The following is a 22,055-nucleotide window of genomic DNA, read 5'->3' on the forward strand; positions in this document are numbered from 1 at the left end:
GTCAATTCATTGTCAAACTCTCAGCAAATGTCATTGCGTTAAGAAAATGGTGTAATGTTTTTGCTAGATTAAATTTTAATTTTCGGTGATGGAGTCTATCAATTCCGACGCCGACAGCGGCGATAATTGTAACATAAACGGCGACTGTTCACCCCTAGCGGAAAAGCCAGCCTTTGATTTGAATCACACCAAAAATATTGATGACATATCTTCGCCTTCAGAATTGAAATTCGATAAAGGTATTGTAAACAATATTAGTTAATATACGGTAATTGTAACTATAACTGTATTTTGATTAAATTTTAAAGATTTTCTATAATTTACTATAATATTTTTTAATTACATCAAGTGAAAGTACCTACTTAATTTATGCATTGAACTGTCAAATATTTGTGCAGACGAAGAAATTGAGGACCCGGAAATAACAGAAAAACGAAAGCACATAGAGACATGCATCGCCAACCCTGACGTAGTGCGTCTAGACCAGTGGAAAGAGTTTGCTACCAGCAAAGCTGGACTTATTTGTGGTATGTTTTTGATATTATTTATATTATGAGTAATAATTGAGCAATGACAATTTTACTACAGTAGTAAAATGCTTCCTAGGATCATTTATAATGTCTATAAATATTGCTAATGTTTTAGATGAGTATAGAAGAGTAATATGGCCGCTGTTAGTAGGTGTTACAAAAGAGGAAATGACAGATCCACCGTCTTTGGATGAACTCTCAACACATCAAGAATACAGCCAGGTAGTATGGTGTCTGGTATATTGAAAGTCGAACAATAAATGTTTTTTAAAAATAACTTTTAGTAGTCCCATAGTACAAAGGCATCCTAAAGGTTACACATTAAAAAATTCAGTCTATAAAGTAACTTACAATGTTTGATATTGACAGAACAGGATAAAATGTATTTCTACTAAAATATTGTTTTTAATTTTATTTACTCTCTTGAATGGTTGGCTGCATTAAATGTATTAAATATTGTATTATATTGATGAAAAAATATAACCCATTTGATATTATACCTATTGATAATTTTGAAAGAATTTTTCCTGTTAACACAATTAATTATCATTTTCAAGGTGGTGTTGGACGTCAACCGCTCACTAAAAAGGTTTCCTCCGGGAATCCCCTACGAGCAGAGGGTGGCATTACAGGACCAACTCACAGTCCTCATATTGCGTGTCATCATCAAATATCCACATTTGAAATATTATCAGGTATCACTTGTATGTTCTACTACTGTCTTCCATGACCTCAAGGGAAAATAATTTGACCAAGAACTAACCTAGGCAAAGATAATAATATGGAAGTTGATTTGGGAGCAAAGGAAAAATATAGAATATGCCAGCTGCTTCAAATGAAGATTTTTCATAAAACTTTAGACTTGACCAGATTTCTTTTAACATTTTCCCCATTTCATGGTCATTCTAAATTCAAAAAGTATATCAATAAATTTATAATCTAGTATAGCACTGTGATAATAATTACTTTTTATGTACTGTTTACTGTGTATATAATGCTGGCTCCACACTATCGTCGAACAGTTTGGCAAACTTTGATTTTGGTATACATTGCTGGTTTTTCATTGCGGTAAATAAAAGCAGTCATACTAACTACGCAATGTTCACGCATTCGCGTTCGTGAGTTCGGCGACAGTGTGAAGTTGGCATAAATCTTGTGATATTGTGACAAGTTGATTTTTGGGAAACACATAAGTATCCATTTATACGCTTAAACAAACTATCTTATTTATATTATGGAGGGACTCATTACGTACTTCTACTACATATGTCTCGATATATGATAAATAATATTATTCATTTTGATCAATATTATGACTCACTTTAATTACAATAATATATTATGTTGATTAGCTGGAATTTACATACAAATTATGCATGCAGAAATGATTTCATACTTATTTATTTCTCTTAACAAGCACACATATTATGTTTCTGTCCTTGCTTAATTTTGACATTAAAAATATTTCACATGCTACTAAAATTTCAAGTTTGTCAATTGGGAAGTTTCATACAATTTTTACATTGAAAAAACAGTGTGTTGACATTTTTATATCTCGATATTTATATATGAGTGGACATCATTATACTTTGTCACATTTCTTTTTAACCCCCGACGTAAAAAGAGGGGTGTTATAAGTTTAACATGTCTGTCTATGTCTGTGGCATCGTAGTTCCCAAATTGATGAACTGTTTTTAGTTGTTTTTTTTTGTCATATATAATTTTATCCAGATTGTTCTTAGCCATGTTTTATGAAAATCTGTCTAGTCGTTCAGAAGTTGTAGCAAAATGAATACTGAAAGTCGGGGGTTTTTTAATTTGTCTAACAAATAAACTTGTTAGACTACAGTTACTAGGCTGCGGAGAGCGTGCACCTTCAGAGAGGCCGCATGCCTGGTTAGCAGTATAACAAAAGAAGGATGTCCCTCCCGCAGGGGTACCACGACGTGGCGATAACGTTGCTGCTGGTGTGCGGCGACCGCGCCTCGTTCCCGCTGCTGTGCCGGCTGTCGCGCGGGCCCGGCGCCCCGCTGGCGCCCTTCATGCAGCTCACCATGCAGCCCACGCAGCACCTGCTCAACTACATGCTGCCCGTCATCGCCAGGGCCGAGAGGAGCGTGGCCGACTGTCTGGAGAAGTGAGACTTCATTCAGCTTAATTAGGATATTGAAGAAAAAAGAAGAAAATTAATAGTCAATTCCAAATCCAGACTTCTTATTGCCCTATTTTTTGGGACGTTGCTACGTGCGAAGTCTGGAGCTGCTAATTATTCGGTCAGCCCAGCTCCTGCCAAAAATCCAGACTTAATTTGCCCGTGTTATACTGTCAATTTTGCGACTTCGTGTCACTGAAAATAACAGATTTTTCTTTATTTTTTTGCCAGAGCGGGCGTGGGAACAATGTTCGCGCTGCCGTGGTACCTGACCTGGTTCGGCCACAGTCTCAACCGCTACTCCGACGTGGTCAGACTGTACGACTACTTCCTCTGCGCACCGCCGCTGTTCCCTGTATATGTCACCGCGGCCATAGTGCTGTACAGAGCCGAGGAGATCTACATCTGTGACTGTGATATGGCTATGTTGCACTGTCTGCTGTCCAGGGTGAGTTGGGAGAATATTTTTAATGTTAAGGAAATTCAAATTCAAAATTCTTTATTCAATTTAGGATGATATACATCACTTATTGACGTCAAAAATTACTTAAACTAAGTCTTACTGCCGGCTTCCAAAGCGCAGGTGAAGAAGAAGCGGCGCAACAAACTTCACCGCAGCCTTTTCTCCAAGGACGTCAATTAACAAATATAGGTCTTATAGGTCTTATATATATATTAACAAAATACTGTGCCGACCCGACATGGGTGAGAAATAGGTCAAAAAGAATAAAATTATAAATGTGAAAATGTCCTTCTTTTACGTCAAAATGTATGTATTGGTTCGAAGTGATTATTGACGTGGAGATCATTGGAGACTGATAAGGTTAGTTATTACTGTGAGCGATTAAAAAAGTAAGTAATTAAGTAAAAGGATTTTCTGTTTCTGTCTCGCTTGCCCATATTTAAAGACCAATCAGGCGCACATAATTTGGCGTTACGATCGATATTGACAATTAAGCAACTTACGCAACGGGGGTTCATTGGATGGGTGACCAAAAATATATTATCTCGAGCTCCTTCGAGTTGAGGAGGGCACAATAAATGGTTCCCTATTTTTATGCATAAAATTTTATATCATAATTTAACATGGCATACTTTTACTTATCATATTAATAGTTACGTACAATATTAATTTGGCATGTTTTTTTACACATACCTACCATAAGCATAACAATTTTTGAGCATAATGTCGGCCCGAGGGCTGCCCCGCCGCACCCTAACCTACTGCTACACTATAGCTTTATGCAAATCAAAATTATGGTAAAATACATTAGCCTAAACTATAATTATGTTTATTGAAAAGGTACGCCAAAAAAACAAGTATGTCGAAATATTATGTCAAAAAAATATATGCCTAATTCGTTATGACAAATTAAATTATAATAAAAAAATTATGCGTAAAAATGGGATCTCCCAGTAAACCCAGCCTGTCCCAGTATTGGCAGTGGTACATAAACCCACCGCATACGCATAAATCCGCATTGGGTACGGTGGCCATCATCCAAGCATTACTGTTTATGGGAGTGAGTGAGTTAGAGAATTAAAAATCAATGTAGGGCGTTTCATACACCCCTTTTCATATTTACTATTCAACTACCAATTACTGACTTCCGTAACATTGAGAAGGATATTTAAAAAAAAAACGATTTTTTAATGATTATGATAAAAATTACCCATTCGGTTATTATATTTATCGATGCTGTATTTAAGCGGACTTTGGTCACTGCAGACGAAAATGAACTTAAAAGATAGTAATGCTTGACATATTGCAACTGTACGCGCGGAGAGCCTCAACAGTGGAGATATAAAGTGGCTGATGATGTGTTTCCAACACAGTTACCAGATGACTTGCCGTTCGAAGACATTCTGGTGACCGCCAAGAAGTTATACGAAGAGAACGACCCCGAAGACCTCGAGGCAGAGGTCTACGCGCTGGAGAGGAGAGAGTGAGTTGTTTCTTTGTTCACTAGAAAAATAAACGTAAGGTCTTAACAGTTTTCCACCGCACTGCTACTATTCGGCAGTTGTTCATTGAAAAGTGAGTTTTAAAGTGTGTTCTGAAGACATATTTTTCATTGACAATACGAGAACTGCGAGCAGTCCGCTATCATTTTGGCAATTTTTAATATGTTTAATCATTTTTCAATGAACGTTATTTTTTCGGGTGGGAGCAGTGTTGAAGTTTGCTATAAACGTATTTTTTGTCAATTTCCAAAATGCAGGCGAAGAAAGTGGCGCGAAAAGCTAGTTCTCGTGGCTTTTTTTCAAAGACGTCAATTGGATCTTTGATCTGATTAAACTATTAACCGCTTGGCATTTTATCAGCTGTCGTGCCCCCAGCGCCCAGCTCAGTACAACAGAAAAAAATACCTACTACAAAGAGGGTTGTATGTAATTTACCTATTTAAATATCGATAAATAATATCTAAATTTGTTGCAGCGCGATGTTAATTAACAATCTGTGCTTAAACCCAGGGCAAAAATTTTTTTTACTTTTGGTAGTAGAAAGAATTGAATGCAAAGCCATTGAATATTGTTAATGATTTATTAATTCTCAATATAAAAATTGTCGACATTTGACAACTTATTTGCTTATTTTCAAAAGAATTTAATAAAACTATGTAGAACTATTGTAAAGAAATATTTATTAGTAATTAATTTATTTGTTGTTCTCTGAATAAGTCAATATTAAGAGAACTGCTTTGATGTACATATTTTTTACATGTTACTGTTTGAAGAATGTCCCGACACTAGTGTCGGATTTTTCCGACGCGGGCGTTTGGCACCTATGCAATTACAAGAGAATATTATCAGTTATTTCACCTAACTTCTTACTTAATTTTATGGCTTTTTAATACGAGCCAAAAGTGTACGACATTACAAATGATTGCTTTATGTAAATATCTTCATATATTAACGAGTTTAAGACAATATAAAACATGACGAGTCGGAAAAGCCACTAAAAACAAACACAGCTATTTTGTCGGATATATACGACCTAGGCGAAATGGACACGATAACATTGGTCGGATTAATCCGATTCTGGCGGTGAAAGGGTTAAACTATTTTAAGAATTCGTTGTTTGTTTGCTAGTGAATTTTTTTTTGACATCTTCAAAATTGAAACATTCACAGGATACACGTACAAGCTTCATATAAATTTACGTTCTAGACATTGGAAAAAGCATCTGATTTGATTATTCGGAAAGTAGCCTATTTATTGTGGCGATGTCTTTCACTTTGCGACCCGTCCATCGGTGGTTTGATTTACGATTACCGCTGTACGCGCTGCTACAGAGCAGCAGGCCTACCAACAATTTTTATGGAACGAATGAATCGCATTCATACTAAAAATTAAATCGGATGGTACGAATTTGCGACGCAGATCAGTTTAGGTTCTAATGCGTTTCTTATGGGCATTCTCTCGGTAGTGGTCGTTCCGAAATGCCAGTACTTTGTCTTTATTTGTATTTGACGTGGTGGACATGCCCGTGAAAGTGTATTTTCTGAATAAATTATTTTAATTAGGTCCTAAAGTCGATCGCGTTAAGAGATGATGGTAAGCCCCCATCTTTGACGAACTCGGTAGCGCAGTGGTAAAGTGTTTGCCTCTGAACCGAGAGGTCCCCGGTTCGATCCCCGGTCAGGTCATAATGGAAAATTATCTTTTTCTGATCGGTCCAGGTCTTTGATGTTTATCTATACATATATTTATTTATTTATTGTCACATCAACAATATAAACATATGCATTACATTTTTACATTAAATCTTAAGTCTAGTTCTAATGTTTACATCTTTTACAGACGTGCACGGCATTCACTACAACTTTGATTACGTTGATACTTTCACATGCAATAAAATATATACCTAGCATACCTATATAGATATCTAGTATAATCAATAAAATCAACGATTTAACAACTTTTGGAATTTAATTTTAGATTTTTATTTTTAAGTATACGTATACGTATACGTATTACGAGTAGAATGGACGATATAGACAGGATTCCAACTAGCGCTGCAAAATTCGAGTCTACTTCTAACCAACGCATTAAACAAGAGAATTTTGGTAGAAGGATTCCTGAAGTCTATTCTAGGTTTTCTTTTTTTTTGTGAAAGTAATGTGTTGACACTTACCTATATTCAACCATATTGTTACTCAGACACCACTGTGAAACTCTATCCAAATCCTCCTGTAACAGTACTTGGTCATCCGCTGACACTATTACACGGGACAATTTCATATCATCCGCGAACAACGAGCAATTACAGTTTTTAATACACTGAGTGATATCATTAATGAATAAAATGAACAAAATTGGGCCAAGATGCGAACCTTGAGGTACACCAGATGATGCAATATAGAGTGAAGATTCATATCCATTAACGACAACAGACTGTTCTCTATTAGCGAGATATGAACGGAACCAGCTTAGAAGAGAAGCATGTGCTTCGCTTCTAAGCTGGTTCCGTTCATATCTATGCCATATTGGCATATGTATGCCATATTGAGTTCGAAGCTTGTCCAATAATATAGAATGGTTTACTTTATCAAAAGCGCTAGAAAAGTCTGTATAAACAGCATCCACTTGGCGGTTATAATCCACCTCACGTGGCAACAGACTTTTTTTCTTGAAAACCATGTTGGTCTTGAGTTATTACTGTTTTTGTGTGGTTTGTGAGTATTGGACACACAAGTGATTCAAATACTTTTGAAAACGTAGACAGAATAGATACAGGTCTATAATTTTTTACGTAACTTATATCACCCTTTTTAAATACTGGAACAATTCTAGCGCGTTTCCAAATGGTAGGGAAGCAGCCACTACGTAAGGAGTAATTAAATATTAAAGTAAGGGGGTATGATAATACCTCCGCACATCGCTTAACAAAAAGCGGGGGGATATTATCGGGCCCAGCGCCTTTATTTGGATTTAGTTTTTTAAGTACCTTAAGAACATAACTTTCTCTGAATTGAATTAAGACAATTTTATTAGTATAATGTGGGCTTTCAACTGTTGTTCAAGTCCCCACGAGTATTGTCATTATAAATAGACACAAAATGAGATGCGAACAAATCAACCACTTCCTGACCAGTTCCGGCAGCAACCGTTTCATCAGAATGCAACATAGAGGGAATTGCGCTACGCGATGAGCTTTTTCTCTGCTTAATAAAAGTCCAAAAGGCCTTAGGGTTTTTCTTTATGTTTGACTCAGTGTTATCGATATAATTTCTATAGCATGTCGAAAGCAACATTTTACAACGTTTCCTAACTATATCTAACTCTAAATGATCGCGAGGATTATTATGTTTACGTACTTTAACTCTGAGTTTATATTTTTCTTTCAACAAACGGATCAAATCATATGTAAACCAGGTTGGGTAAGCTTGATTTCGCTGTTGACGTTTCGGAAGAAATCTTTCTATCGTATTATGCAAAATATTATAAAACATTTCCACTGCTTCATCCACTCCCTCACAACAATTCAGACGCTCGTACCAATCCACCTTCTTCAATTCGGACACAATATCTAAATAGTTAGCCTTATAAAAATTATAATCAGAACGAGACACTGAATCTAAGAAGTTATATGTTTTTAGATCTAAAGATATTGAAAGAGGCGGATGTCGAGGATCCAGTTTACTTATCAAACATGAAGATTGCGAAACTTTACATGATAGATTCGTTAAAACCAGATTCAACATTCTATTGTCAGAATTTAGAACTGAATTTTTCTGGTTCAGGCCTGTAATTGCAATAAAGTCGTGGAGAGCGTATCCAATCTCACTATTATAATTGTTGGCGACCATTCAGTCTGCATTTTGTGCCTTAGACCAAGTTAAAAATCTCATGTTGAAATCGCCGATAACAATAATGTCATCCAGTAAACAAGCAGATGTATTGTCTAAGAATATATTAAGTTCTTTTAACTTCATAGGCGATGAACTACAAACTGTATACACCGCACAAATTCCAATTTTTTTAACGATTTTGCCATCAATCAACTCGACTTCAACCCATAGGTCATCACAAGAGCTTTCGCTATTGGCCATTCGCCTACTCATGATCTCTTTACGAACGGCAATCAACAACCCGCCACCATCAACTTTAGAATAAAACTCGGAATGCGTACGATCCCTACGATATACTTGGTATCTACTATCAATAAATTCGCTATTTAACACATCCATATTCAGCCAAGTTTCTGTGAATACAATAACATCATAATTATTTAATAAAATATTTTTATAGATATTGTTGGTTTTCGTACGCATGCCTCGTAAATTTTGATAATAAATATTGATGAATTATGACTTCTATATGGTTACAACAAACACAAACTGTCTTTATTATTTATCAATTTAGGTTGCGATGACTCATTTTTCCTGACATAAATTCTCCCGTTTCTTACCCACACAAACTTGTATGAAAGCTCTTTGGCTCTGATACGCGTAGCAGCATGCAGAGATTTATTTTCAGGAGATAAATGCTCAGCAACATATAGTTGTTTCTTATAATACCAATCACACCCGTGTTAAGTTTCTCCTGGTTTTTCTTATTATATGACCATACCGCAGCAAGAAAGGCATCGCGACAACGGGGACTGCGGAGTTTCACAACCACCGAGCGAGGACGATTACTATTTACATTCATTTTAGCCACTCTGAAACAAGATAGGACATCTCCATCCTGTATCTGATGGGACACAGCTTTCCCACTTAGAGTTACAGTCTGAGCTAAATTTTCATCTGAAGTATCTGTTAATAAAATATAGTATCGTTGAGTTAGCATCCGATAATACAATTCTCGAACTTGCTTTGGGGCTAGCTCAATCTGTATGATTTGTAATATTTTTATTAACTCATATATGTTCCTTCCAGGGAAGAGCAGCGTCGCGAAGAGGAAGAAGCGCGCGTGCGTCGGCGCGAGGTGGCGGCGCGCGCGGCCGCGTCGCTGCCCGCGCGGCTGCGGCGCTGCGTGCCGCGCGCGCTGCGCTGGCCGCTCAGCAAGGGCACCGTCCTCGCCGCAGCCACCGTGCTCATCGGCGTCTACGTCTACTACCGCCCCGATCTCGTGTTCAACAGGTAGCGGCACGCTTATCAGTTTGTCTTCTTCCGATATTAGGTTGGGGGGGAGGGGCTAGTTCGAGGAGCCAGTGAAACCTATTAACACCGTTTTGGTACACTGTTTAATTTCAGTTTGAAGCGCATGGTGATCGATTTTCTGATCGTAATTATAACTAACAATACCGATTGCGTTGGCATCTGGATGATTAAAATTGTGTCGTTCCACGAGAAAAGATATCTTATGGAGGTCAGTCGCTCACGACTCTTCTAAATATAACAAAAAAATACTGTCTTAAACGACTTCCACCAATAAGATAGCTTTTCTCATGAAACGTTATAACAAATTGATTACTATAGTCCCCGTCACGGGAAGTCTCATAGCAATATGTGAAACTATCAGGACGGCCACGTTGTTGTTGTTGTTATCGACTGTAGCGCCGCGTGTGGACTACTATCGCGACACAGGCTTTCACTAACATTTGATTTCAAATGATTTTTACAGTCAATAGCACATTAATTTATGCTATATTTTAAAATCATCGCTATTGCTATTACTATAAAGTTTTATTTTGCATTCAAGAATCAGTCTTATAAATTCAAACTGGGGTCTCCTTTGTATGTGGCCAAAGAAATCAAAAGACCTGACCGCCCTCGACGAAAGTGGTTCGATGACATAAAGGATTGGACCGGACTTAGATACAACCAACTGAAAATAGCGGCCCAAAGCCGGGAGGGTTTCCGTATGCTGACCTCTAAACTTCAATTCGAAGATGGCACCCCACGATGATGATATTTTTATTTGTTTGCTAACTGTACAATTCTGGTCTTTAATATTATTGCTATTATTAGAGTTGCTTGAAGTGCGGCTGACTGTACATAACATACAAATAATTAATGCAAAATCTTCGAAACTTCCAATAAAAATCTATCCATGTGTCTTCAATATCAATACATGTATTTTTAGAAAAAGTAACGGTCAGGTTTCACATAATTGATGACAAATTTTGTTATTAACATCTTCTCGAACTGAACCCTCTTAACTAATATCGGGAACCCAATATCATGTTTCAAATTGTTACCTCGCTTACCAGTAAGAGCTAAAGCTTTTAACACTTCATACATATTTCCATACGATACAGTACGATATTTAAACTGATGTCAAAATGTATGAAACTAATTGGTGTTACACCTGTTTTTAATCGTTGGGCAGTACTTTGGTACACTACGTTTTTTAATAAGAGTCCTAACATGTACACAATCTTCACAAATTAATCAAATATTAGTTCAAATCAAATAAAAAATTTAATAACTACAAAAGTATGATACTAAAAAGTATATTTTCATTTATAAGCTGCTTCACCTGTGTGTAGATTAGCAACCTGTTCCAGTATAACGTCTTTCCTCACGGGGTAGACAGAGCCAAGAGGTCTTATTTGTTTAAGCTATCTTGGCTCTGTCTACCCCGTGAGGGAAGACGTTATACTGAAAAAATCTCAACATTTTCGTCATCTAAAAATTTATACGAAGTTTTAACATAATAAAGTCACACCCACGTTTAAAAGCAGGCGCTTCATTGGTGATTCCTACGAGCGTTTTGACCATTACTATTCAAAATTTTTAAATCGAAACATTAATAAAATTAACGTTGAGTCCGATTATTCTGCCTGCCATATTTTTTCCGTTGCAATGCCAAAAAGAAAAAAGTCAAGGTTGGTTGATAATTTCTCAGTGCTACATACATATATGTTCTTCTCTATGTAAACTGTGCATCAGATTTTATTGGCGGCTGGCACTTAGGTCTCTATTGCCGTTGTTCGAATACAAAACAACGACAATAATGGCGTAAGTGTCGAACGCCATAAGGTCGCTTTTGATTCGTACGGCCACATTTATGAAATAAAACACATTATATTTGTTAAATTTTCAACGATCGTTAAAACGCTTCCGGAATCATCCAAACCATTTTAGAATGCCATTATATTAGTGACCTTGTTATTCATAAAGAAGTTAAAGAAAACAGAGTTAATATATGTTTTGTCACTATCGCATTTTACAGAATTTAGTATTGGCAGAAAGAGACAAAAGATTTTTTGTTTAGCTTATAAAACATAAGTTAAAGTGTGTTTTGTCTCTTTCTGTCAATGTTAATGCTTTACCTTTTTTATGAATAACAGGGTAAGGGTGAATTACAAAGCTCGGCTATGGATGGAATAACACTTGGTTACATTTCTCGTATCCTTGTATTATGTGTATCAGCATTTATGTTACTAAGGGGTGAGGTATCGTTGTCCAGCTTTTGTTTCTACCTTTGACTGTTTCATTTTTATGGCTGTGAGATTATAATATATTCATACTAATTAATGAATACGAAGCGGTGGTGGTGTAATGGTTAAGACGCTCGCCTATGGATCGAAAGGTCTCAGGTTCGAATCCTACTCGTGCCACATGAGTTTGTATACCAATCTGACTCATGTATAGTAGTTTTCATCGACCACCACTTGCTTCCGGTGAAGGAAAACATCGTGAGGAAACCTGCACACTGGTTGATTATTATTAACTTGTGTGTGAAATGGAGAAGGCAATGGCAAACGACTCCATTAATAATGCCAATAAAGTTGTTGTGTGTGTTTCATTCCACGTAATGACTACGACCCTCAGCCATGAGGAATACGACTATGAAACTAATTAATGAACCGATTTTTGACGAAGTTGTGTACTTTTTAGTTAAGAGTGACACTCATCGCGGAAAAAGTATGTTATACGTCATAAAAATATTACTTGTTTCCTGTAAATCTCCTATTTTTTGTTTTTTCTAACCAATTTTTTTTTCAAGTTTCATAAAGTAGGGTATAAAATGTTGATATACATGATATTTTAACTTTTTAAGTTGAGACATGGTGCTTGGGTGAGAGTAGACCGTCACACCTTGGTCTTCGGAGACAAACTGATGCTGGAAGGGCCTTGTGCCGTTATAATAAGGATCATTTTCGCGTGGACTTCGCAGGAATTGTACTGAGTACCTAAATGGTAGTAGGTTTATTTGTGCAGTGCACGCCAACTTGATTTGAGATTGGGTGGTTTCATTCGTTCATTCATTCATTGAGTCAGTAAAATGTTCTCGAGCTCAGTGGCCACCTCACCAAAAATGTCCTGTTTAATCAAGAATCTTAATTTATTCAGACAATTATTAAAAATTAGCACATCAATTTTTTGTCCAATAATATTGCTATCTCTTTCATCTTATGTAACATTACGAATTAGGCAATAACATTACGTGGGCTTACGAGATAAGATAAAATAATTAAAAATAAACGCTACTTTATAAAACTACATTACGTAGTTTTATAAAGTAGCGTTTATACTTTATAAAACTACATTACGTAGTTTTATAAAGTAGCGTTTATTATATAGAAAAACATTTTCAAAAATAAAATAATAATGATGTTATAATATAAGAGGGCGCCACTGGCACCGCCGCCGATCTCACTATTATAAATAAAACTTTGGCGCGCACTGCTGACGCTGTAGAGCGAGTATGCAATTCATTTTTCACTATCAAATCTTTTCGCGGTCCTAATCACATTGCGGTTTGGTTGTCGTGTAACAATTGGTCGGCCGCATCTCGCTGCGGAATCAATCGATAGTAAAATTCTAACTGCAAACTTGCACTAAAGCCTATTACTTGTTAGACTGTAGGTTATGACGTTGTGTAGTGTAAGATGAATGCAATCTAACGCCTTACGAGTTGAACAATGTAAAGGGCTGAATGCTATGTAGTATTTAATTAGTTTATGTATGATGCTTATATATGTATTTGTGGGTAAAAATGAAGAGAAGTTGAAATTGTTTTTTTTTTTTTCAATAAATTACTGTGGGTCCACTGTAAGTTGGTCTTTCCACGTGCGCAGGTCGATATCTACGCAGGACCAATTTATAATGGTTTTGAGTCATCCAATATTTGATATTTTTGGGCCAGTAATTTTCTCATAGTGATGTTGTTATATCTCATAGTGATCATTTGCGAATCTTACTCGCATTGTGCATTGCGTGGTCAATGAACTCAAGATTAAGAGCTAGATTATGAACGACATTTTTGTATTTTTTTTTTTCAAATGTGTTTCTTCTAGTAATGAATACACATTATTCAATGTTCCCTTGGCCGGTGAACAAAGACGTGGCGCGTGCGCATTTTTTTTTCATGAAATTTTAATGCGCGTGTGCACGCGCGTATTGCACACTCTCATCAGAGCTTTTTCCTTAGCCGTAAAGCGTCGGGGCTCAGGGTCCGCTAGGTGTGCACATGCACAGGCCTTTAAGATCCAAAGTAAAGTGAACACTTTATACTTATACACACATTTTACTGGCGGTCCGCCCTTTTTGCACCATTATGTGTTCATTGCTCCTTATTCTTGAAAATCTTTTAATATTAGGATGGATCGCCCGAATACGACAGAAATGCCTCGAATATTTATTTTATAATACGCTGGTCTCGTGTGTTTGACGAAGTGAAGATTTAAATTGATATGACGGGAGCTTCGTTTCTGCCCTATACACTAGAGTGAATCGACCCAAATTTTAAATTATGTTAATTTAGATATCATTATTACATATATTGATGATAATGATTTATATGCATCTTATCTTACCTACACGCGGGGTGTTGGTGCCATTATTTCTCATCATTCTGTCATAATAATCAGCACTCGCAAGTTAACACGGCACTGCACTGGTGATAGTAATATAGACTCTATTGCGAAGAAAATAAAATGTAATTTCCTAAAACAGAAAACTCCGTGTACTGCGACCGCGTAAGGCGCTCACGTGAAACGACATCCTATTAGAAAAATGGCTGTCAAAATCCTTCTACTTGTGTTATGGCTCCATCGTTCGCCATATTGATATTTTTGCCTACGTCAAGGTCGTCTTCTACATGGGTGTAGTTAAAAAAAGATTTGATCAATATAGCACTGTTGTCAACTCATGCATGTTGTTCAGTGTATAACCTTTACAAACCCACCACCAAGAAAACAAACGTTATAGCTTATACAGAGAGGTTAATAAGTGAAATATCGCGATTTAATTTTTTATTAAAATTGTATTTCAGTATTGCATCCCGAAAGGTAAAATGTAGCGGTACTATTTTCTATCTATATAAAATCACTGTGTTACCTACATTTGTAATAAATGATTTGATTTTGTACATTTATGTTTGGTCGTAGCACAGTGATGTTGATAAATGTTCTGAAATCTGTAAATATCACACTTGACTGTGTTAAATAAAATAAGCATTCGAGGTTTAGACTTATTAAAAGCTAAGCATATGGATCGATAAACCGTTGTTGAAATACACAGAAACACATTTACGGCCTTATTGCGTAGGAATAGGATTCAAAGTCGTAATGTCTTTCTCTTGATGTATGTCCGAATGTGTAGTTGATGTATGTTTTATTTAATTATATATTATTTGATAAATTGTGATATTATTTTGTTACTATTGTGTAGGTAGGCGAACGTGTTGATTCATTCCTTATACAGTAGGGCAAACGCAAAAATTCTTGTAACGATAACGGTAGTAACCGTATTTGCTACGACTATAACCTGGAAGATTACTCTTTAGAAAAAATAACAGTAATAAGATTCATTTTTAAGTGATACAATTCTAGGAGGAAATAGATATAGATAGAAAGCCAGGCGGCCAGCCAGTTGTCCTTCTCTAATTAGCTCCTCTTGAAGAGTCAGTCCAGTAATCAGTCAGGATATATATATTGTTCATGAGTAAATACGGTTACCATAATTAAAACTAGATTTTTACGCGCTTATGTAATGTATATAGGTGACAACGTACCTATAAACTACGAAGGGCTTTGTACAGAAAATAATAATATATCAAATTATATTAAGTTAATTGGTTCACAAAATTAAAAGGCGAAACAACACACTTAAAGATTAGACCTGTCATTAATAAAAAAAAATGCTTTAAGCTTAACGTATGTTTTGTATCTATCGCATTTTAACATAGAACGAAACAAAACATACGTTATCGTAATGTATGCTTTATCTTTTTTTATTAATAATAAGGTAAATATTTATGAAATATATTATTTTGCATAAGAATATTAACTATGTTTTAATAAAATGTTCGTTGGAGAATTCCTAGCATTTATTATGTTTATTGTTTTTTTTTTTAAATATAATGCGTTCCATTATCGTATCATTTTTCCATCAAAATTATTTTTAACGAACGAATATTTGATTGGGAATACAATTTTTGGGGATAATGGTTTGATAATGTGTCGCTCGCTATTAAAGCTTTGTAAATATACTATAAATAATACTATAACTGTTAAATTATGATATCTATTTTAAGATAAAATTTGCAAAAAATTGGTTTTTATTGTCCCAAATTTTGTGAGTAGAAAATAGTAGCAGACTGTAATCTTAAGTTTAATTTTGCATATGTCATTACAATCGTTTTATTGTATTATTTGTTTTGTTTAAATATTTTTATTTCATTTATTGAAATTGTGATTTTAAGATCTTCGAGAGTTGTAAAATTTGTTAACTATTGGATAAATATAGGCATTTTAGAAGTTATTACTATAAACCTTAAAACATTATTGTAAAGTAACTCATTTTTGACCGTAGACAGAGAAAACAATAGAGCTCTTACGGTACTGGAAATACACGAGAAGTGGGACGGAGCGCTAATATATTTTATCTCACATCGTGTGTTGGCTTTTACATGCCAGTGTCCAGCCTACCGCGTAGTAAGTACAGTGTAGGCGCAATATGAAATGGTTCTATCTCATGTGGTCTATGGTAGGCTCCGTCTACGGTTATGATACGATTTATCTTGCAATCAAAATCTTCTCAAATTTATTTTATTTATGTTATTGTAATTAATATTTATTTATAGAATCAGTGTCTGCGACACTTGATTCGGTGAATTATTGTAAAAGAATAAAATGAACATTATGTCGTAGACCATAAGAATCAAAATTCAATTTTAAAATGCCCTAGAGTTTGATGTAAATTAGTATTAAATGAAGCTTTATGTACTTGGGCTATGTATAACCTTTATTTGTAAGTTTACAAGTTTGTACGTCTTTTGTATGGTGTTAAACATGGCTAACCAGCCTAGGCGCGTAGACAATCATAGAGTTGGCCAAAGTGTGAAGTGAGAGTTAATTATAATGTTTATTACCATACCGTGTTTTATTGGCTATTATAATACTAAAGCACGCCTTTTTGAATTCGCAAAATGTGAACTTCAAGGAGCTCATAAACTCCTGACTGCGAAATCCCTAGTTTGCACGGGCGTGTTGAAGCTCCCAACGTTGGCTGGTTGTTATTTTATCACTTTTCATAAGTTACATTTGAATTTCATTTAATCGATCTACCGTCTTAACGCACAGCGTTCTAAATGCGAAAAAAGCTACCGCGTGCGAAAAGAAACGCGCTTTTAAATTACGCCAGTAGATTGTGAGAAATTGCTATTTTTTAATATAAAAATTGACGTGAAAAAGTACCTTTGAAGGTCTAATGTCTAAATATAGTGATTTGAGTTTGAATAGGCCTCGTGGGCACTAGCGTCTTCGTTGCATTAGAACAAAGATATGTCGACTTCAGTGAAGTGTGCAGAATTTTATAGACTTGTGTTCAGTCGGTGCGCTTCACAAAATGTTAACTTTTACATTTTGCGAAGCGCACATTATAGGTACGAAAAACCCATTCATTGCTTTATAGTATATCATATGAATCACAATAATTTTGTTTGGCAAGGTGTTCCGGGGTGACATTAACATTACAACTTATTTCATAAAAAGAAAAAAGCGTTCATTTTGTAATATTTCAGTTTCAGACGAAATGGCGATACTCGGGAGCTATGAAGGATCCGCGCTTGTCAGTTGAAATAAAAAAAACAAAAGTTTATTTCTATATTCTTTTATTTCTTAAAACTATTGGTTGGCATTTCAACTAGCGATTTTCGTTAGTAAATATGTTATGGGAAAAATTAAAATATAACAATGAGTTCCTTTGAATTGCCTAAGAGTAAATATACACATCTTTTCAAATATTGAAACAAATGGGCGATATATTTTAGTGCCCTCAATTCATATGGCTTTATGTACAGAATGAGAAAAAATAATATATAATTGAATCCCATTAGACTTTAAGGCTTATATAACAGAATTTTAAACTTATTTCAATGCAGACTAGTGTCCTACCCTGGTTTAGCTATAAACTATTCAGTAAATGATTTAAAGAGGGAAATATACTACTAGCTTTTGCCCGCGGCTCCATCCGCGGCAAAAAGTAGCCTATGACACTCTCCAGCTCTCCGACTATGTCCACACCAAAAATCACTTCGTTCCATTTGCTCTGTTTTGATGCGAAAGACGGACAAACAAACACTTTCACATTTATACATTAGATTACATTCTTCAGTGAAATATGTTGACATATAAAATACAATAAAATATAAAGAGAGCTTATATCACAGCCGTGGAAGTTCAGAATATAACAATGTAAGGCCGTGTTCACACAAGTGTTATTATTACGTCGCGTTAGAATTTCCCGTTGGCAAGTTACAGCCATGCTGTAAATTATTGAGACAATGTTTTTCGGCATTATTCTGTAGCTTTACAATTTGAGCTTTATATGTAGGAGGATAAAGCTGAACTTCGCCAACGTGCAATCGCGAACTAAAGATTTGATTTTCTATAATTCTTAATTTGTAATAAAATCTGTGTTCTGCTATAGCCGAGTTAACAATATCGTCCACGAATATCAAATACATTTATTATTCACAGAAATACGTTCGGGCATTATAAACCTAGAAATATAAATTACTTAATGGAGAGAATGTACAAGAAATCTAATTTAGTAATTATGACCACAAGTATTGTTATACATTCTATGTGCAACCAAATAAATACAGTGTATGAGGTCTTTTCAGTGTATTCACTCTTACAGTATATAAGGTCCGGTGAAGGAAAACATCGTGAGGAAACCTGCACACTGGTTGATTCTTATTAACTTATTGCCTTCTCCATTTCACATACATTCTCTCCATACATAATCCATTAATAATGCCAAGAAAGTTGTTGTGTGTGTTTCATTCCACGTAATAACCACGACCCTCAGACATGAGGAATACGACTATGAAGAAGATTAGGTCTTTGTAAATATTTGTTCTTATAAACAAAAATTGTTTTATTTTAAAATAGCATATTATGTTTTGTATATGTTTCATACTGATTCCTTACGAAACTATTGTAAATAATTCGGTAGGTAATAATTGTAATACCGCTAGGTAAGGCAAGAATGACTCTTATAAAAAAAAAACACGCACCAAAATTTATATGATATCCATCACAAGTAAAATTCCACTGTTGGATATCACAAAACACCATTTTAAATGAATGGAAATTATTTGTTCAAGTGACAAAGAATTGATATGTTTAAATGCTTGTAAAGAAACTTAATTTATTTTTGGATTTCATATTTTATTAGTAAGCCGCGAAAAATATGCGAAAATGTATACTCTATGGCTATAGAGGAAAGGTCGATATGGTGATAACCGGCTATTGATTATTAACAAAAATAATTAAACGTATGGTGCTATTGATTATTAACAAAAATAATTAACGGCTGGTGCAATAAGTCCGTTGATAGAATAAATTAAATGGATATAAAAATTGTGTTATTGTTATGATTTTCAAAAAGAGCTGGTTTGTTGAATAGTCTGACGATTTGGTAGGTTTAGACGGAGACTATTTTCAGCCGCCTAAATTACGGCGCCTTAAAAAGGCACCATATAAACACTTTCAGGGCCGTTTTTTCGCGACACGCCAGCGTTGGCACGGAATAGAACACGCGCCGATGTTTTTGGCGCTAGTGACCTCCGCCCGTGTTTCTCGCTATCCCAGCGCCTATTTAAATATTTATTTTTATATTGGCTAAAAATATCCTCCGTCTAAACCTACCTTTTAGGATGCCAAAGACTGAAAAGATGTGAAATGGAACTTGGGCTTCAATCCTCTACGGCGCAAGATGCTTAGAGAAAGGTGATGATCACGTCACGATTATTAGATCTACCCTCACAAAATAATCTGTTACACTGGAATTTTAACCGAACGAGACTTTGTCCACAGCTTCGCTAGAATTGAGATAATTGCACTACCCTCCTTATTAAAAAACTTATCAGTTAAAGATCGTATTCACAACGCATATTACAATCTCGGACAACATTATATCATAACATAATATAATATTCACTTCAAAATAAATACATCGCACAACTAACCTCAAAAAGCCATGACGGTGTTAACATAATCAATGACCCGGGGATCGTGGAGTATCTTCAGGTGTTCGGCGTTGGCGAGGGCCAGCGCCTTGACGGGCTTGCCCCGGTTGAGGCGCGGCCTGCCCCAGTACTGGCACGCGGCCAGCGAGCGCCGGTTCACGGTGCCGTCGCCGTCCCCCAGCGACAGCGTCGGGTACCCGTCCAGCCACGTGCCCGGCTTGTAAACTAGTCTGAAAATATACATAATACATTATGATTCAGTGCTTACTCCATGTAATGGCGTTCAGCCTCTTTATAGACTTAACTGACTCTGAGTCTATGACTTTTTATAAATAAACCTGATAATGACAGACTGGAGAAGAAAAGGACGATGGCTGGACATACGACCACGAGATAATACAAAAATACAGTGTTTTATTTGAAGTGACGCCCTTTTCACTTCACATGATACATCACAACCCCGAATAGGAACACGAGACAATAAGAGAGTATTATACGTAAACTCACTTCTCAACAGTAGAGATGTTGTACCCATACAGACAGTGCACCTCGACGCCGGGCGCCGTGAAGTCGCTCTTGTAGGCCTGCGTGTCCTTGAACATCTCCCACGCGTCCGGCAGCTCCATATCACTGTCACAAAACACCTTATACATTTTCAGGACTCCACACTTCAATTTTCTTTACGTGTTCTGGCTACTGAATCTGGTCACGCCAGAACCAATGGCTTCGTCAGAAGCTGCCATCAGGTCAGCCCGATTATAGAAGTCAAAGTATTCGGAAATTAGACCTTCACATGCACTTTTTCACGTCAAATTTTCAATTGTTTTATCAAAAATATATAAACTACTGGCATTTCAAATGCCGAAAAAAAAACCTCATTAAAACAGTTTTGGTCCATACTATACCAGAAGGGCTTACCATTATTGTTTTATACAAAGTACATGGTCAAAAAGTACCTATTATAGTCATACTTCAATGACAAATGAATAAAATGTTTGGGTTTGCCGCTTCCACCTGGCCCTGGCGGAAGGGACAAAACATAAGTGCTGACAAGGATGGCTCGTCAAGGTCGCCGAAGAACTTAAATAGACAAGCGGATCCTTGGCTCCAATGTTCTTTGGCAGCGGAAGAAACCGGCATAACACTCATATGAAAAAGATTCCCGATTATCACGCATTTTATCAATGTTCTCGAAGGTGTTAAAGCAAATTCACAATAAAAAAAAATTGCAATGAACTTTAGATTGCGTGAGTATCGTCCCTCAAGTTTGCAAAAGTACTCACGTGAACCACTTTTGAACATCTCCGATGGTGTAGTTATACTTGTCGGTCTGGACGAGCACCTCGTTGGGCTTCCACAGCAACGGCGACGGCATGAGCCACGCCAGCGACGGACACGTGATCTCCTGTGTGCGCATTATGCTCTCGCGCAACATCAGCGAGCCGAGGTCGTCGCCTGAAAGGATAATAATTACTAATAACGTACAACTCATTAATTTTGTCTCGCTCGCTCATCTGCCTATTGTTGACATTTATAATCTATACTAGCTGCGCGCCGGGGCTTCGCTCCCGTGGTATTTTCGGGATAAAAAGTACCCTATGTCATATTCCAGGTTTATTTCTAGCCATGTACCAAATTTCATAACAATCGGTCCAGTAGATAATGCGTGAAGAGAAAACAAACAAACATACTTTCGCATTTATAATATTAGTGAGGTATATATAAAAGCGAAAAACACTCACTCATCACGAGATCTCGAAAATTACTGAGCCGATGAAGATGAAATTTGGCAGGATGGTAGATTGTGACTAGGAGACGTCCGCTAAGATTGTTTTTTACCTTTATATATTACCTATTCACGCTGAATCTACTCAACCAACCATGTTGAAATTCTGCATACATGCAGTTTCAAGTATGGAGAAGGACATAGTAGATATCGCATCCACGGGAGGATATAGTGGTCCTATTCTAGGGCGGAACCACATGCGACAATG

The 22,055-nt window shown here is 36.2% G+C and overlaps 2 protein-coding genes across 4 annotated transcripts in view; one reads left to right on the forward strand and one right to left on the reverse strand.

Moving 5' to 3' along the window:
• On the forward strand, nt 1-18,051 carry LOC128672909 (TBC1 domain family member 20). 3 transcript variants are annotated; one of them, XM_053750437.2, is made up of 9 exons: nt 1-239; nt 399-527; nt 646-752; nt 1,088-1,225; nt 2,465-2,667; nt 2,914-3,130; nt 4,519-4,628; nt 9,567-9,770; nt 17,608-18,051. In XM_053750437.2, exons 1-9 carry the CDS (start codon nt 89-91, stop codon nt 17,639-17,641), a joined length of 1,293 nt encoding a protein of 430 aa, XP_053606412.1. In that variant the 5' UTR covers nt 1-88; the 3' UTR covers nt 17,642-18,051. The 3 variants fall into 3 exon arrangements, with proteins under 3 accessions (XP_053606412.1, XP_053606401.1, XP_053606419.1); XM_053750426.2 differs by lacking the exon at nt 17,608-18,051 and adding an exon at nt 14,538-16,958; XM_053750444.2 differs by lacking the exon at nt 17,608-18,051 and adding an exon at nt 12,640-13,081.
• LOC128672922 (phospholipase A2 group XV-like) overlaps nt 17,681-22,055 on the reverse strand; it is a 10,853-nt gene continuing 6,478 nt past the window's right edge. Inside the window, exons 5-7 of the mRNA XM_053750458.2 lie at nt 21,345-21,516; nt 20,569-20,691; nt 17,681-20,291 (exon numbers count right to left, since the gene is read on the reverse strand). Coding sequence (XP_053606433.1) covers nt 20,063-20,291; nt 20,569-20,691; nt 21,345-21,516 — 524 coding nt within the window. The 3' untranslated portion in view covers nt 17,681-20,062. The remainder of the gene's footprint in view (nt 20,292-20,568; nt 20,692-21,344; nt 21,517-22,055) is intronic.

This window comes from Plodia interpunctella, chromosome 1, assembly GCF_027563975.2.
Source record: "Plodia interpunctella isolate USDA-ARS_2022_Savannah chromosome 1, ilPloInte3.2, whole genome shotgun sequence".
Classification (NCBI taxonomy): Eukaryota; Metazoa; Arthropoda; class Insecta; order Lepidoptera; family Pyralidae; genus Plodia; species Plodia interpunctella.